The 18,344-nt window shown below is 39.9% G+C and overlaps 2 protein-coding genes across 2 annotated transcripts; both read right to left on the bottom strand.

The window, feature by feature from the left end:
* Positions 1–1,333: 1,333 nt before the first annotated feature.
* On the bottom strand, positions 1,334–9,430 carry LOC135463956 (very low-density lipoprotein receptor-like). The gene is made up of 9 exons (XM_064741428.1): positions 9,231–9,430; positions 8,119–8,229; positions 7,043–7,156; positions 5,948–6,055; positions 5,171–5,281; positions 4,701–4,821; positions 4,018–4,114; positions 2,795–2,844; positions 1,334–1,486 (listed from the first exon to the last, which is right to left on the bottom strand). The coding sequence occupies exons 1-8, from the start codon at positions 9,421–9,423 to the stop codon at positions 2,833–2,835; spliced, it is 867 nt and encodes a 288-aa protein (XP_064597498.1). The 5' UTR covers positions 9,424–9,430; the 3' UTR covers positions 1,334–1,486; positions 2,795–2,832.
* Positions 9,431–9,494: 64 nt separating this feature from the next.
* Positions 9,495–15,648, bottom strand: LOC135464018 (atrial natriuretic peptide-converting enzyme-like). The gene is made up of 8 exons (XM_064741494.1): positions 15,615–15,648; positions 15,350–15,391; positions 14,814–15,047; positions 14,218–14,319; positions 11,869–12,003; positions 10,295–10,444; positions 9,843–9,979; positions 9,495–9,512 (listed from the first exon to the last, which is right to left on the bottom strand). Exons 1-8 carry the CDS (start codon positions 15,646–15,648, stop codon positions 9,495–9,497), a joined length of 852 nt encoding a protein of 283 aa, XP_064597564.1.
* Between the last annotated feature and the right edge of the window lie 2,696 nt (positions 15,649–18,344).

Raw genomic sequence — 18,344 nt, 5'->3', positions numbered from 1 at the left:
ACTAAGCATATCATCATTAAAGGTAAAAAGAAAAACACGAACATAAAGCATATGTGAGATGCATATGATATGTTATATATATATATATATATATATATATATATATAATACATACACGAGATAAATATATAAATGTGGCATGAAACACCATTAAAAACTAGCGAGGAAAATGGTTTGCAGCCTTTTCTGACCACACTGTGATAGGAGATGCCGCATCAGTCTTTTGCCACTTAACACACACAGCCTGCTAGGTTTCTGTCTTCAAAATGCATATGCATACAGAGCTATGAATATGAACCCAGTCCCATGTGTTCCCCACTGAAGCATTGTGCTGAAGACACCACACATGACACCGCGCCCAGTCACATTATCCTGACACCATGCCGACCAGTCCTGCTTCTCTGCACTAACCTCTCAGTAGTGAGTGCCAAGCAAGGCAGCAAAAAGTACCGTTTTTAAAGACTTTGGTAAGAAACACTTACTGTATGCAGTGGCCAGCTGTAAGCACAAACTGCGGAGCTATCAGCGTTGGTAAGAAACACTTACTGTATGCAGTGGCCAGCTGTGAGCAAAAACTGCGCAGCTATCAGCGTTGGTAAGAAACACTTACTGTATGCAGCGGGCTGCTGTGAGCACAAACTGCGCAGACTATCAGCGTTCGTAAGAAACACTTACTGTATGCAGTGGCCAGCTGTGAGCACAAACTGCGGAGCTATCAATGTTGGTAAGAAACACTTACTGTATGCAGTGGGCAGCTGTGAGCACAAACTGCGGAGCTATCAGCGTTGGTTAAGAAACACTTACTGTATGCAGTGGGCAGCCTGTGAGCACAAACTGCGGAGTTATCAACGTTGGTAAGAAACACTTACTGTATGCAGTGGGCAGCTGTGAGCACAAACTGCGGAGCTATCAGCGTTGGTAAGAAACACTTACTGTATGCAGTGGGCAGCTGTGAGCACAAACTGCGGAGCTATCAGCGTTGGTAAGAAACACTTACTGTATGCAGTGGGCTGCTGTGAGCACAAACTGTGGAGCTATCAGCGTTGGTAAGAAACACTTACTGTATGCAGTGGGCAGCTGTGAGCACAAACTGCGGAGCTATCAGCGTTGGTAAGAAACACTTACTGTATGCAGTGGGCAGCTGTGAGCACAAACTGCGGAGCTATCAGCGTTGGTAAGAAACACTTACTGTATGCAGTGGGCAGCTGTGAGCACAAACTGCGGAGCTATCAGCGTTGGTAAGAAACACTTACTGTATGCAGTGGGCAGCTGTGAGCACAAACTGCGGAGCTATCAGCGTTGGTAAGAAACACTTACTGTATGCAGTGGGCAGCTGTGAGCACAAACTGCGGAGCTATCAGCGTTCCCCCACACTCGTGTGTCCCGCGGAACGTGAAGGAAGCCATCCACGGCCACTTCCCCCCAGGGGATTTATTGCCCCCTACAATGTATGTGCTGGCAAAGGCCACTGACCTTGTCCCACAGCCTGAAATAAGAACACATGAAGGTTAGGCAAGTTTGTTTTTCAGTACTTACCCTACATGACCTAAAATTTCACCCACAAAAGTGCATTTTTAGAGGCAAATAAATGTCATAAAATGTAATTTTTGGCTCCGAAACAATTTTCCTTTAGAATATCATCCCATGTGCAAGCAAACCTCAAAACACCTTTCCAAAACAGAATTCTCAGAAACAGGAAAAATGGGCAAATTAGTCATGGACGAAATTTAGGGTCATTTAGGGTCTTTGTACAAAGCTCCCTCGTGTTCAAGGATAAAACAGCTAAAATTGTATCTGATTCGAAAAAATTTTTGCATTAAAAACACTTTTGCATTAACAACATTTTTGCATTAACAACACTTTTGCATTAACAACATTTTTGCATTAACAACATTTTTGCATTAACAACACTTTTGCATTAACAACATTTTTGCATTTACAACACTTTTGCATTAACAACACTTTTGCATTAACAACATTTTTGCATTAACAACATTTTTGCATTGACAACATTTTTGCATTACACATGGATGATGATTAGAATCCCCAAGCAAACAACTAAAACTGCCAGCAGTTTTGCGGCTTCCAAGATGTCTTCACACAGCTGATTAATAATATCAATATGGCCGCCGAGGTCAAGCTGAAAGTTTGAAATTGCACAGAAAAATTTTCCCATGTGTGGTCTCTCAGACAACTGACACCTGTGTGGAAGTTATTTTCAAGAATAATATTTAAAATAATAATTCCAATGATAACAATATGCTTTCCAGGCCTTTATTTATTTATTTATTTGATTGGTGTTTTATGTCATACTTAAGAATATTTCACTTGTACGACGGTGGCAGGAAACCAGGCAGAGCCCGGGGGGGGGGGGGGGGGGGGGGGGGAACCCTCGACCAGGTTACCAACAGTCCTTCACATATCTGCCCCACTGACATGTGAGAGGGTACATTACGTTAGTGGGTTATCACAGTTGGGCCTGAACTCTCCAATGATCACAGTAAAATTAAATGCTCTGGGTCCAAATCCTTCGAACAAGTGCAGAAAATTAAGGTAACATCACTGGTCAAATATACGACATCTTGTGAGACAATACTGTCTACCCTATGGCTATCTTGTATACAAAGGCACACTATTTCAAAACCTAACTGTGCTGGTTATATGGACACCCTGTTTTTCAGAAACATTAACAGTATGTTGTTTATGAATGATACATTGACATGATCACTGTCCTTGGCTAATTGAGTTCAATCGACGAAAATGTCTGTAGGACTGATTATACAAGTGTACTGACCTCGGGACTCACATTTCACCCCAACAACAGCTGCGTCTTCACACCCAATACTGTAAAAGACAAGTCACCAAGTGTTAAGATTATTGCTTAAGTGTAGTACAAGGTACCACAGGTAGTTAAAACCCAACAGCAAAGTCAAACCCGTGAAAAAGTTCACCTACTTGTTTGTCTGCTTAGTAACTGCATGACATTATCAACAACCACTGTCCAGAGGCATTCATGACATCGTTGAAGTACCCAATTCCACAACACAACTTTATTTTACTTCACGTAAATTTGAAAACCAAAAACAAGTTTTCAGATTTTATGGATTTATTTTGATTATTCACGCTAAATGACACACTGATTTCATACTATTACACACTCACATATTACATACTCAGACATTACACACTCACATACTACATACTCACATATTACACACTCACATAGTACATACTCAGACATTACACACTCATATATTAAATACTCAGACATTACACACTCACATATTACATACTCAGACATTACACACTCACATATTACACACTCACATATTACACACTCAGACATTACACACTCACATATTACACACTCACATATTACATACTCAGACATTACACACTCACATATTACATACTCAGACATTACACACTCAGACATTACACACTCAGGCATTACACACTCACATATTACATACTCAGACATTACACACTCAGACATTACACACTCACATATTACATACTCAGACATTACACACTCAGACATTACACACTCACATATTACATACTCAGACATTACACACTCAGACATTACACACTCACATATTACATACTCAGACATTACACACTCACATATTACACACTCACATATTACATACTCAGACATTACACACTCAGACATTACACACTCACATATTACATACTCAGACATTACACACTCAGACATTACACACTCACATATTACATACTCAGACATTACACACTCAGACATTACACACTCACATATTACATACTCAGACATTACACACTCACATATTACACACTCACATATTACATACTCACACATTCCACCCTCAAACTCTCAAGATGAAATCTACATTGAATGTTCCCCCAGACTCTGCCCGGTTTCCACCCACCATAATGCTGGCTGACGTAGTATAAGTGAAATATTTTTGAATATGGCGTAAAACACCAATCAAATAAATAAATAAATAAATACACTGAATGTTTGAGAATTCTCACCTCCTGTTTAAGTTTTTCATCCAGCTGGTTTCGTTGTTCCCTCAGCCTGAGGTAGGAGGAGCTGGCGTAATTCAGACGGACTGTCCCATTATAAGGTCTAGGGGGGAAAAGTCAAAAAGAAACAGTGCAAGACACTTGAACACGTAGGTTTGATACTTCTTTCCCACCTGTGACGTAAACGTTAGACTTTGAAGCATCACTGACCCACAGTTGTTATCACCAAGGCTCCACGACCAATGAGAGCTCGGAAATTCCCTGTCTTTCTCAAATGTGAAACAAGCACAGGAATTAATGGCAAATCTCTGTACAGTTGGTGTACATAAACACAGGATAATATTTTGAACATTTAAGTTAAATTCATCCGGCAATATTTTCCATAATTTTGGACTTCTTTAGGGTGAGCTGTAACTTTTCACCTGTAAGGGTATATCAAAATGTCCTTGTGTATTGTTCACCTATAAGGGTATATCAAAATGTCCTTGTATATTGTTCAGCTGTAAGGGGTATGTCAAAATGTCCTTGTATTTTGTTCACCGGTAAGGGTATATCACAATGTCCTTGTATTTTGCTCTGGTGTTATTTAATAGAATTTACACTGACTGAAGTTCCCTCTCCAGTACTCCCTCCCAGAAAGTTTCAGATGGCTTATTTCCCTCTGTGTTGTCCATGTGTACAAATCTTACCCTTCACCCGTGATGTCACAGATTTCGTGTCCAAGACCCGCATCCCAGTCAGAGTAGCACACTGGTAACCATGACAATCCATGACGCACTTCCAGCATGCTGTCCCAGGACCTACGACGCACTGAAACAGGGATAAACATCAGTGTGTCATCTTTTCCCAAGCTGTTTCGTAAATAATTCCTTTGGACATAAATTGTCATCTGCATGTATCAATTCAGAAAAGTTTGTTATCTCGATTCAGTTCAGACAGAACCTGTTTAATTCAATTTGCACAAATCTAAATTGTTACAAGGAGAGGTTCTTTACTCAAAACATTTCTGGAAAGCAATTAAGTATATGCAAAATTTCTGACCTGTGAATAGGCAATAACCCACTCTTAGGAAAAAGAGTTTTTCCACAAAAAAAAAAATGAAAGAAAAAATCATCAGATATGGAATCAGTCGGGATTGAACTCTCGATCTGCCACTTACCACAGTACTCCTCGTCTGATCTATCAGCACAATTGTACTCTCCATCACACACCTGACTCTGAGGAACACAGGTGTAATCCTGACAGGTGTGCTCGTCAAGCTTACAGGTTACTGTCAACACAATGAGGGTACAGCTAAAAAACTTAAATGTTTTCAACAAATCAGATATACACTAACCTAATTCTTCAACTTTTCCCGTGACCAATATTTATTGAAACATTCCGAAAGAACTACAGCCTGTAAAGAAATAATTTGCAGTTTTCTGAAGCTTACATCATTTTCAGCATCATCTTCATAATATCTGTATACGTAAATTGTACTGAAAAAAAAGCTTAAGAGGTTAAAAAGGTGCAAGATTTATAGTAACAACAAAACAATTGTATATTAACAAACTTTTTGTTTTTTTTTTTGGTTTTTGTTCAATGGCCAAAACTGTTCTATAATCATGATAGTGCCATACACAGTACCTATCCGAGTTACAGACAAACTTTCTCACAGATATGTATAATGGAATGATGAGTAACACCTGTGTGCACAAAAAGGCACACCCAACGACGTCAACCTTGTCACAACACGACACACCAGGTCTGAATTGTGATAGCACACCGATATTAATACATTTTTTTTTTTATACATTTTAATTTATTAGTTGATTATATATAAACAAATTATTAAACATTAATATTTCTTAATCCTCAATATTAAATCTCCTTAATATTCATGTACAGCCTGATAAAGGTGAGCAATGTACTAGTCATAGTGAGACTGGTATCTTACAGCAGTTGTCCTCATCCCAGCCATCGCGACAGTCCCAATCTCCATCACACAGCCACTCTGACATGATACACTTCCCGTCTGGGCACTGGGCCTGACCCCGGGGACACACTGTACAAAACATCAATATGGACAGGTTTATAAATTTATTTATTTGATTTGGGTTTCATGATGTAGTTGAAAATATTTCACATTAAAATGAACAAAAAGCAGCCAGCATTATGACGAGAGGAAAATCTGTGACTATCTTCAGGTTGCTGGAAGATCTTCTCACGCACGACAGAAAGCTAGCATGAGATGGACTTGAACTCACAGTGATAGCATTGGTGAGCGGCTACTGGGTCCTTCTGCTGTGCGAACACACCAACAAACTTGGCCATGGGGCCCTTTCTCCCACACTTGACACGGGTGTAGATGTCAGACTGAGGGATTTCATTAAGAGTGAGTGAGTGAGTGCTTGGGGTTTAACGTCGTACTCAACAATTTTTCAGTCATATGATGACGAAGGAATCATTAGGGTGCATGTACGTGTAATGTGCCTCCTTGTTGCAGGACGGATTTTCACCGCTCTTTTATTTAGTGCTGCTTCACTGAGACGACTTACCGAAGGCAAGTAAGTCGCCTCGCCCGAGCCATTATACTGATACGGGTCAACCAGTCGTTGCACTATCCCCTTCATGCTGAACGCCAAGCGAGGAAGTTACAACTTCCTCTTTTAAAGTCTTAGGTGTGACTCGATCAAGGATTGCTCCTGGATCTACCGGTCCCGAAGCGGACGCTCTACCAACTGTGCTATCCGGGCCGGTCGATTTCATTAAGAAAGTTGATTTTAAGAGACACTGTTACGAATACTACTGATTGCACTTCCTGGATGTAAGATTCTAGTGCTGAAAACTGAGACCAGTCTAAGTCAAGATCCAAATCAGCAGTAATGGGAAAACAGTTTAATATAGATCATTTCATAGCAGCACGAGTTAACTGACTTCAGATGACAGTTATAGTTCACGGTCAAAATTTCCAGTTCACACTTCGAACAGACTTTCCTCTCTCTGTGAACAATCACCATTTCTTCACAAGTACTTCACTCTCTTAACTCACCACAGTTTACTTCATCACTCCCGTCTGGACAGTCTGTGTTGTTGTCGCACTGCATGTATGCCTTGATACAGTTGCCATAGTTACACTGGAAATAGTACTGCTTGTCTGTACATTCTGCAACCACAAGAAATGCATAAATTAATTCAAGATACAGGTACTAATTATTTACGTCTTTGAAGGAGTCCTTAGAGTGCATGTAATGTGCCTCCTTGTTGCAGGACGGATTTCTACCGCTCTTTTATCAAGTGCTGCTTCGCTAAAACGACTTACCAAAGGCAAGTAAGCCACACAGCCCGAGCCATTATACTGATACAGGTCAACTAGTCATTGCACTATCCCCTCCATGCTGAACGCCAAGTGAGGAAGTTACAACTTCCTCTTTTTTACGGTCTTAGGCATACCCAATCCTTAGGTGACCCGACCCAGGATTGAGACTGGATCTACTGCTCTGGCCCCGGACCCTCTACCAACTGTGTTATCGGGGCTGGTCCCCAAAGGTTGAGGAATTAGGCTAATGCTGATCAAGCGTGCTGGGAACTGAGTGTTGTATGTATACCACAGCCCTTCGTCAAATACACAACAAACCTTTTGACACAAAGCCAAACCCTAACCTGTAAGAGCAAAGACAATTGTACAAAAGTACTTGTACATAAGAATTGCGGCATTCCTCAGCCCTGCATCTTCCACGCAGCTTTAGATAACACTACGTCGTTTGACTCTAAAGGTGCTTAAATAAGTCCAGTACACCATGTAGGTGGAAGACAGGAGTCAACAGCAGGGGTCACAATGCAAAATGACCCCATTAGCGCTATCAGCCACTTATTTTCCCCGCAAGCTGCTGATAAATTTTTCTACGTGTGACGCAATGATATGCACACCATTCTGGTGAAAGAAAAGTTGTTTTCAACAAACTATAGACCGTGCGAATCACCTGATTATCCTCACCAAGTTCCCTGAAACTGAAAAATGAGAGGAAATTTCAAAATTGCGTGTCTAAGACGAGGATTGAGCTCACACCCTGTTTATCTGATGACAAAAAAAAACATACACGCACAAAAACAAACATGTTCACTCACCACAGTCCATCTCATCACTGAAGTCTCCGCAATTATTCACAGTATCACATCGCTTTGACATCGGCAAACACAAGTTTGTGGTGTGACAGGAGAACTGATCGTCTTGGCAACCTGGATAAAAATAAATAAGACAGAGTGTCACATGACGTAAAATGAATGATCACTGCTTTAAAGTAAATGAAAGCTAAAGTATGAAGTTAAGGTTCATCATACAGACAACTGGAAATTTTTTCAGATTTTTTGGAGTGTTGAAAGGCATTCAAATACAAAGTATTTGAATAGTAAGGCGCGCTTTATGGGCCATGTAGAAGGTATCTGGGAACTCTTGACGTCACATCTTCACCAGAAGGAAGGAATTTTTTAGCACATTATTTCAGTAATCTTTTACTCATAGGTAAAGAGAGTTATTCTAATATTCAGTGACGTGATTAGAGTTGGGTAAACTTCCTGTGACGTCAGAATTCCTACCCTTTGATAGTATGGTCCCGTAAAGCCCACCTTAGAATTCAAATGTTTGAGTGCCTTTATCTGTCTTCACAAAAATCTAAAGAAAACAAATGAAAGTATATTTATGCATAGTTTTAAGTGGTCTATTTAGCGATGTCTGCTTCAATGTTTAGAGGTTTTTTCCTTTAACGCCACAACAGCTGTATTACTTCCATACCCTGGTCATATTACCTTGCTTGCTTCTACTATTACAAACCATGACACCAGGCAAAATCTCTCCACCTTTGAACAGGTATCAGGTATACCACCGACAATCGATACAGTTTAAAGTTTCTTGATCAAGTTTATTTATTTATTTATTTACTCATTTGCTTGGTGTTTTACACTGTACTCAAAAGCATTTCACTTATACGACAACAGCGAGGATTATGGTGGGAAGAAGCTGAGCAGAGCCCAAGTGAAACCCATGATCACCTGCAGGTTGCTGGCAGATCTTTCCACTTACATACAACTGTAGAGGAAGCCAGTTTGAGCTGCAACCACACTGGTGGCATTATTGTTCTGCGGTAACACGCTAACCACTCAGCCACGCAGGTCCCAATCTTGGTCAGGTTAGGAACTAAAAACTTTGCTGAAAAAGTCATTCAGCAAAAACCATTACTAACTGAAATTCACAGCTGGACAGGCCCCCAATCTGGATGTGATATCATCAATGGCCATGTCACTAGTGTACTCAGAACCCCTGCTGCCCTCTAGGATGATAGAGTAGTCTCCCCTTGGTAGAGTAATGGCTGCGGTCTTCCACATGGTGCCCAGGTTACCATTGACAACCCAATGCAAAGTGGATGTTTTAGACATCGTCTGTTCTGTCAAAACCTGTGGAAGACATATATCGTAGAAGTTTTGAGTGCTAAGAACAACCTAAATGCTCAAATTAAAATGTCTGACTAAAAATAAGAACAATTACAGCTATTTTTCATACAGTTACTTTGATAACTCATTAACTCATTTATAAGAGTTAATACACATTTTATACGAATTTGATCTTAACATTTCAAAAAAAGACTTTCCAAAATTATTAGTATAAATAGTCCTGTCCCAGAAAAGCAAGTTTACAAAAACACAAAAATTATTGATAACAAACATCCTTCCGTAAACCCTGTAATATGTACTTAGGGAAACTGCCCTTTTTGATATATTTCATTACAATGGCTTTCAGAACACCAAAATCTTGTACCTCAACCGTAACACTGGAAACACACTAACAATGACTGTACCTTAAGAGAGCCCATGCCCTGCCCCCTCATGTGATAAGCCACACGCAGACAGTGCTCCTGCCAGCTCCTCTCTGGGAGGGTGAGGCGCGCTTTATTACCAGGTAACACACCTGTGGCCTCTAAATACAGGTAATGACCTACAAGATTAAGACAGGTGAGTGAGTGAGTGAGTAAATGTCTCACGATGATAGCGTTATTTTTCAACCTTTGCACATGTTTTCAAAGTGTTTATTCAAGGATATTCTGAAAGCATTTTTTGTTTTGTCTGATAAAATCATACTTTTTGTGCAGTCCTGAAATGGACCAATCCAACCAAAGTAATTTTGTCCTCAAAATCAAATCAAAAATGTGCAAAAATTGTACTGAAAGTTACTCTTTCATTTGAGAAAAGGTTGAGGAATTAGGGTACTAACACAACTGTGACCGTCGGTTATCACAGACTGAGCTCTAACCTGATTGGTTCCTGTACGTGTTATCAAGGCGGGGACCCGTGAAAAGAGAGGGCGTGGCCATCCTGTGAATCAGCCAATCAAGGTCGTCGTTGCTATCCTGAACATAATTACACAAAGTCCCGTCCTCAAAACTACAATCTGCTGCAGACTCTGAAACAAAAGGTTAAAACGATTCATTATTAATACATATATAATCATTTTACAGATTTTAACTGATACATGCACAATGTATGTTTATCAAAATCACAAAAATCATAAAATAAACCAATAACTTTCATAAGTTTTGTCAAAATATACTGACTTGGTTAAAAGAAAAGTACCGTGTATAGGCAGTAAATATCTCCAAGAAGACTGGCTTCAGTGAATGAAAATCAGTGTGGGGTATTTTTTTTCTAATCAGAATGATAATGAAACTAAATTAAAAAACAACATGTGAAGTTAACTAGTGAATTCACCACCAATCCATTTCCAACTGCATATCATTTGTTATGTGAATATCATTTGTTATGTGAATATCACTTGTTATGTGTATATCACATGTTATGTGCATATCACTTGTTATGTGAATATCACATGTTATGTGCATACACTTGTTATGTGCATATCACTTGTTATGTGCATATCACTTGTCATGTGCATATCACTTGTTATGTGTATATCACTTGTTATGTGTATATCACTTGTTATGTGCATACACTTGTTATGTGTATATCACGTGTCATGTGCATATCACTTGTTATGTGCATAACACTTGTCATGTGAATATCACGTGTTATGTGCATACACTTGTCATGTGAATATCACGTGTTATGTGCATACACTTATGTGTATATCACGTGTTATGTGCATATCACGTGTCATGTGCATATCACTTGTCATGTGTATATCACTTGTTATGTGTATATCACTTGTTATGTGCATATCATGTGTCATGTGCATATCACTTGTCATGTGCATATCACTTGTTATGTGCATAACACTTGTCATGTGAATATCACGTGTTATGTGCATACACTTGTCATGTGAATATCACGTGTTATGTGCATACACTTGTTATGTGTATATCACGTGTTATGTGCATATCACTTGTTATGTGCATATCACTTGTTATGTGCATATCACTTGTCATGTGCATATCACTTGTCATGTGCCTATCACTTGTCATGTGCATATCACTTGTCATGTGCCTATCACTTGTCATGTGCCTATCACTTGTCATGTGCATATCACTTGTCATGTGCCTATCACTTGTCATGTGCATATCACTTGTCATGTGCCTATCACTTGTCATGTGCCTATCACTTGTCATGTGCCTATCACTTGTCATGTGCATATCACTTGTCATGTGCCTATCACTTGTCATGTGCATATCACTTGTCATGTGCCTATCACTTGTCATGTGCCTATCACTTGTCATGTGCCTATCACTTGTTATGTGCATATCACTTGTTATGTACCTATCACTTGTTATGTGCATATCACGTGTCATGTGCATATCATTTGTTATGTGCATATTACTTGTCATGTGCATATCAATTATGTGCGCATCACTTGTTAGGTGCAAATTTTCTTACCTTCACCACAGAAGATTTCATCAGTGCTATCACCACAATCATTGCTCCCATCACAAACGTTGCTATTTTCCAGCAGACATCTGCCATTATTACAGTGAAATCCAGAACAGGATTGTGTGTCAGTGGCGTTTATCCCTACAAAAGAAATTTATTTATTATTCGTCTGAAGGGTCTCTGATTTACGCTCTTGCATTTGAGTCTGATTTCTCACATTTTCACACATCAGAATATGAACATTTTTCTTCATAAATACATATTTTCCAGCGTCTTTGTTGCAGCCATGTGCGATTACAGAAGAATGTTTTATGGAAGAATTTTATCTACATGTATTTTTGGGATTTCACATCATACTGAAGAATTTTTCCACTGATACGATTCCACTGATACAATAACATCAGATCACAGGTAATCTTCAGCAAATGTTAGACTGTGAAAACAACACGATTTTTTCAACCTGGACCAAAGCATTTCTAATCTTTTGCGATTCTGGTTGGTTTTCCAAACTTCTGGGGCTCTCACGGCCTTATCAAGTGGTTTTAAGTAAACAGCCTACCTGATTTCTAGTAGTTAAATACACTCATAGGCTCTGCAAATGTCTGAGGAGGCAGGCTGAATGTTATATCACTTTTCAGCTATAGGGTCTTCTTGGCTGTGACAACTGGTTTAGCTACCAAAATTGTCACAGACAGGGTTTCTCAGCTTCTTGGCTGTGACAACGGGTTTAGCTACCAAAATTGTCACAGGCAGGGTTTCTCAGCTTCTTGGCTGTGACAACTGGTTTAGCTACCAAAATTGTCACAGGCAGGGTTTCTCAGCTTCTTGGCTGTGACAACTGGTTTAGCTATCAAAATTGTCACAGGCAGGGTTTCTCAGCTTCTTGGCTGTGACAATGGGTTTCTCAGCTTCTTGGCTGCGACAACAGGTTTAGCTACCAAAATTGTCACAGGCAGGGTTTCTCAGCTTCTTGGCTGTGACAATGGGTTTCTCAGCTTCTTGGCTGCGACAACAGGTTTAGCTACCAAAATTGTCACAGGCAGGGTTTCTCAGCTTCTTGGCTGTGACAATGGGTTTCTCAGCTTCTTGGCTGTGACAACGGGTTTAGCTACCAAAATTGTCACAGGCAGGGTTTCTCAGCTTCTTTGCTGTGACAATGGGTTTAGCTACCAAAATTGTCACAGGCAGGGTTTCTCAGCTCCTTTGCTGTGACAATGGATTTAGCTACCAAAATTGTCACAGGCAGGGTTTCTCAGCTTCTTGGCTGTGACAACGGGTTTAGCTACCAAAATTGTCACAGGCAGGGTTTCTCAGCTTCTTGGCTGTGACAATGGATTTAGCTACCAAAATTGTCACAGGCAGGGTTTCTCAGCTTCTTGGCTGTGACAACGGGTTTAGCTACCAAAATTGTCCCAGGCAGGGTTTCTCAGCTTCTTGGCTGTGACAACTGGTTTAGCTACCAAAATTGTCACAGGCAGGGTTTCTCAGCTTCTTGGCTGTGACAACGGGTTTAGCTACCAAAATTGTCACTGGCAGGGCTTCTTGACTGCGACAACAGGTTTACCTACCAAAATTGTCACAGACAAGGTTTTTTTCAGCTTCTTGGCTGTGACAATGGGTTTAGCTACCAAAATTGTCACAGGCAGGGTTTCTCAGCTTCTTGGCTGTGACAACGGGTTTAGCTACCAAAATTGTCACAGGCAGGGTTTCTCAGCTTCTTGGCTGTGACAACGGGTTTCGCTACCAAAATTGTCACTGGCAGGGTTTCTCAGCTTCTTTGCTGTGACAACTGGTTTAGCTACCAAAATTGTCACAGGCAGGGTTTCTCAGCTTCTTGGCTGCCACAACAGGTTTAGCTACCAAAATTATCACAGACAAGGTTTTTTCAGCTTCTTGGCTGTGACAACGGGTTTAGCTACCAAAATTGTCACAGGCAGGGTTTCTCAGCTTCTTGGCTGTGACAACTGGTTTAGCTACCAAAATTGTCCCAGGCAGGGTTTCTCAGCTTCTTTGCTGTGACAGCGGGTTTAGCTACCAAAATTGTCACAGGCAGGGTTTCTCAGCTTCTTGGCTGTGACAGCGGGTTTAGCTACCAAAATTGTCACAGGCAGGGTTTCTCAGCTTCTTGGCTGTGACAACGGGTTTCGCTACCAAAATTGTCACTGGCAGGGCTTCTTGGCTGCAACAACAGGTTTACCTACCAAAATTGTCACAGACAAGGTTTTTTCAGCTTCTTGGCTGTGACAATGGGTTTAGCTACCAAAATTGTCACAGGCAGGGTTTCTCGGCTTCTTGGCTGTAACAACGGGTTTAGTTACCAAAACTGTCACAGGCAAGGTTTCTCAGCTAACTTACATGTGTCCACAACTCCTGCTGTCACACACACTTTAGGGTCGTCATCATTGGGGAAGGCACGACAGTCAAGACCAAGAAACTGAATACAAGTCATGGGTAATGCTGAAACCGACATAAAATTGACATAAAATCAACCATTTACATCATTCCCAAATGTTTTTTTAAAAGTCATTAATTAATATAATTATGAGAAATACAAAAATGTTTTTAAAAAACTTACATTCACATCAGGTTTGGAATTACAGCTGAACAAGAGACAGCTGAAAGGTCACAAGGTGGTTAGCACGGCAACCTGGCGCAATGACCCAGAAGCCTCTTACCAATGCGGTCGCTGTGAGTTCAAATCCAGCTCATGCTGGCTTTCTCTCTGGCCGTAAGTGGGAAGGTCTGCCCATAGTCCGCAGATGGTCGTGGTTTCCTATGGTGTCTGCCCAATTTCTTTCCACCATGCTGGCCACCGTTGTCTAAGTGAAATATTCTTGAATATGGCGTAAAACACCAATCAAATAAATAAATCAAATCAGGCAAAAATTTATCAACTTGTACCTCGGTGGTGGTGGAAAAATTACAAAAATTTACTTCGTACTTGTACAAACCTTCACACAGAGCTCGACAAGCTGGAATCTGCTTGGAGGCTTCACACTTGGGAAACAAAATCGGACAGATTAGCAGCTCCTTGTCCACCAGGGGGCACTGCGAACTGCTGTCAAGGAGCTCCAGCAGAGCCCCAGATGCAGACGGGGCTGATTCATGGCCAAACTCGTTAGGAAAGGAAGTGAAGGCGTAAGGTAATACGCCATTACAAGCACCTGCTGGAACTGGCTGGCAAGCTGGAAAAAAAAGAGCCAACGAAATCATGCGGATGACTAAATATAAGCAACATTTATCATTTTAAAGAAAATTCTATAATCAGTACTAAGCCCTCCACTTTTATAGTATTTTCTTCACACAGCAGAAGAAACCTTGAAATGTTAAGAACAAAGACAAACATGCTTTTAGACAGCATTTTCTGATTACCAGCCTGTGCATCTGTTTGTGTTTAATCTACATATTCCAATGTCGTCCTTGAATATCAATCTATATTAAAATTGAGTAGATAAAGTACATGTCAATCATAAATGAGTGTACATACTGTAAACTGCTTCAGTTGTTGATACTGGAACTGTTGAAACTTCTGTAAACAAAAAATAGATAAGATTGGATTACCATCCCCTTCTCCTGACTAACCTCCAGGCTAACCTCCAGACAAACCTCCTGACAAACCTCCAGACAAACCTTCCTGACAAACCTTCCTGACAAACCTCCTGACAAACCCCCTGACAAACCTCCCGACTAACCTCCATACAAACCTCCTGACTAACCTCCAGACAAACCCACTGACTAACGTCCAGACAAACCTCCTGACAACCCTCCCAACAAACCTCCAGACATACCTCCTGACAAACTCCTGACTTACCTTCAGACAAACCTCCAGACAAACCTAATGACTAACCTCCATACAAACCTAATGACTAACCTCCAGACAAACCTAATGACTACTCCTTTGACTAACCTCCTGACTAACCTCCTGACTTACCTTCAGACAAACCTCCAGACTAACCTCCGGACAAAAGCTGGTGCCGAGCAAGCAAGAGTTTGGCCACCCTAATTTTTACACGATAGGGAAGCTCAGAAATCCAAGAAAATCATAAAAACAGAGAGAATCGCCCAAAATTCAAAGATTGATTTATAGTTTTACTTTTCTCCATTTTGAATTTTTTAGAGCCCGTACAAAAAAAAAACAATTTTGGTGCTTCCTTAGCTGGCTTTAAATGTGAGACTTCAATGGTCAAGAGTAGATCGGCTTCTGTGAGTCCACGATTGCTCTGATGTTAATTTGGTCAAAATTTTATTCAGCCAAGGATGGCCCCAAACCAACGTCAGAGAGCTGAACCATGGAGGCCCCCGTATTAATTAAGATATTAATTAAGATATTCATGTTTCTTGAAAGTGTTCATCTTCACAAATCAAAGCTTGGAGAACCAAATGACCAATAGGGACACATACATCTGATATATGTAATCATACCTGTGGTAGTGGTTGTTATAGCTGGTGTTGAACTTGCCGGACCTACAAATGTCAATTATGTAAATTAAGTAAGTTAACAAAGTAAAGTAAGTGTTTAAAGTTGTAAATTGTAGCCTAAAAATGATCACACTGTAAAGAATGCATAAAAAAATTGCAAACCCTCACTACAGTACTATACAAGCATGAAACATCATTGAATAAAATCACACTAAACTTTATGATGGAACAAAACAGAAAGGTGGATTTTATACATAAGGCCTTTAATTTGTGCTTCTGAAAGTGAAGTTTTACATGCTAAACTTTAAAATGTTTCAAATGTTTACTACATTGTCAAGGCCTGTAAGTCTTCAAAGCAGGGTTAAACGACAAGGATCAAGATAATCTTAAACGCTTTCAGAGTTGTAAACAAATTGCATTTTATTAAAACTGCTGTTGTTAGTGTCAGGGAAAATACAAAAACAGAATTTTTTTGTCGTTTCCAATAAATGCTTTGAGGCCGGCGGCCGTTAGCACCCCACCCTTGGACACTGTGACAGTCTAATTACATGTACACGGGCCCTGTTTATCCAATATTACGGTAAGCAATCATAGGTTAAGCTGACTGTGACAGCTTTGGTAAACATATCTCTGACGGCAGATGATTCCATGGTGGTTTTGATCGACTTTACACTATACTGATACCTACTGCTCTCAGTACAATTGGGAGTTTTGAGGATGAGCTTACACAGAAGGTCCAAACAACAGTAGTACGCTTTGTTTTCTTCTGTGACATTGCAGTGCATGTGTACTTTACATACGTTTTAAGGAAAGGAAAGAACGCAGGAGTTCACAGCTTTGAACTGTCTTGATACAGACAGGAAGGAGTTTTAAAAGTTCCCCATTGGCTAACTCACTAGTCAATCAGTGGCAGTATACTGCTAGCCAATCCGAATGAGGAGTGGCAGTATACTGCTAGCCAATCAGAATGAGGAGTGGCAGTATACTGCTAGCCAATCAGAATGAGAAGGAGTGGCAGTATACTGCTAGCCAATCAGAATGAGGAGTGGCAGTATACTGCTAGCCAATCAGAATGAGGTAAATCACTCACCGTTCACACTGATACAGGTACCCCCAGCCGGTGGGTATTTGCTACACTGATAGGCCAGGTTAAATCTCGTACTGCAACCATTCATAAAAGCTGCAAGACAACAAAGATCAGTTGAAGAGATAGATGATTTAAACCAGCAAAGGTACCATACTTTTCCAGGCCTAAAAAGATGTTTATTAAATATAAAGAAATACACGCAAAATTAACATTATTAACAGTTTTTTACTTTCTCCAAACTTTTTCACACACCTGGTAAGCAACAGTATTAATTTACTGAAATTTACAGAAATTACTCACAATTTACTCCATCAGTTTGTTTTTTTTTTTTGGTTTAGTACAATAAAATGGTAACACTATTTCCAATAAATCTACATGTGTATGACCCCTGTAGCAACAATTTTTAAATTTCTGTCATTTTCCTCCCACCATAAGGCTGGTCGCTGTCACATAAGTGAAAATTCAGATGTTCTTGAGTATGGCGTACAACGCAATCAAATACATAAATGAACTTTAATTTCCAGAATCTAATTAACACTTAATCAGGTCATAAGGACTCATGAAGAGTAAATTGATAAATTGAACTGAATCAATGCCTTTAAATAAGTTCAATAATGGAAGTACCTGGCATGTCACGGAAAACCCAGATCTTATTCAGGGTTTTAGTTTCATCATTTTTTAAGCAGATTATATTAAATGGATTCTCTTAGATTCGCTTTGCGAGAGTCCACGAGAATTAATTAAATTTAATATTAAATTACATTAATATTAATTTAATATTAAATTAAATTAATTAAATTACAAGCAGTAGCTCCAAATAAAGGCTTTAGGCATACACAGTAGCAGCGGTCATATCTTGATGATTTCAAGTTACTTTAATGAACCGAATATGTCTATTTCCGCAGACAAGCTTTACAATGTAGAGCACACTGTTGCTACTCAACAAATGACGCAGGATTTAATATTTCGGTTTTAT

Source organism: Liolophura sinensis, chromosome 3 (assembly GCF_032854445.1).
Source record: "Liolophura sinensis isolate JHLJ2023 chromosome 3, CUHK_Ljap_v2, whole genome shotgun sequence".
Taxonomy (NCBI): Eukaryota; Metazoa; Mollusca; class Polyplacophora; order Chitonida; family Chitonidae; genus Liolophura; species Liolophura sinensis.
This window is presented reverse-complemented; position numbering and strand designations above follow the sequence as displayed.

Coding starts and splice junctions, on each gene's coding strand:
- LOC135463956 (XM_064741428.1), bottom strand. CDS start 9,423: ATGTCTAAAACATCCACTTTGCATTGGGTTGTCAATGGTAACCTGGGC. Junction 8,230..9,230: donor CTGTCCAGCTGTGAATTTCA/GTTAGTAATGGT, acceptor ATTTTTATCCAG/GTTGCCAAGACGATCAGTTC. Junction 4,822..5,170: donor ATCAGACGAGGAGTACTGTG/GTAAGTGGCAGA, acceptor TCCCTGTTTCAG/TGCGTCGTAGGTCCTGGGAC.
- LOC135464018 (XM_064741494.1), bottom strand. CDS start 15,648: ATGTCTGGAGGTTTGTTGGGAGGGTTGTCAGGAG. Junction 15,392..15,614: donor GTTGGGAGGGTTGTCAGGAG/GTTTGTCTGGAC, acceptor TTTTGTTTACAG/AAGTTTCAACAGTTCCAGTA. Junction 15,048..15,349: donor AACAACTGAAGCAGTTTACA/GTATGTACACTC, acceptor TTTTTTTTCCAG/CTTGCCAGCCAGTTCCAGCA.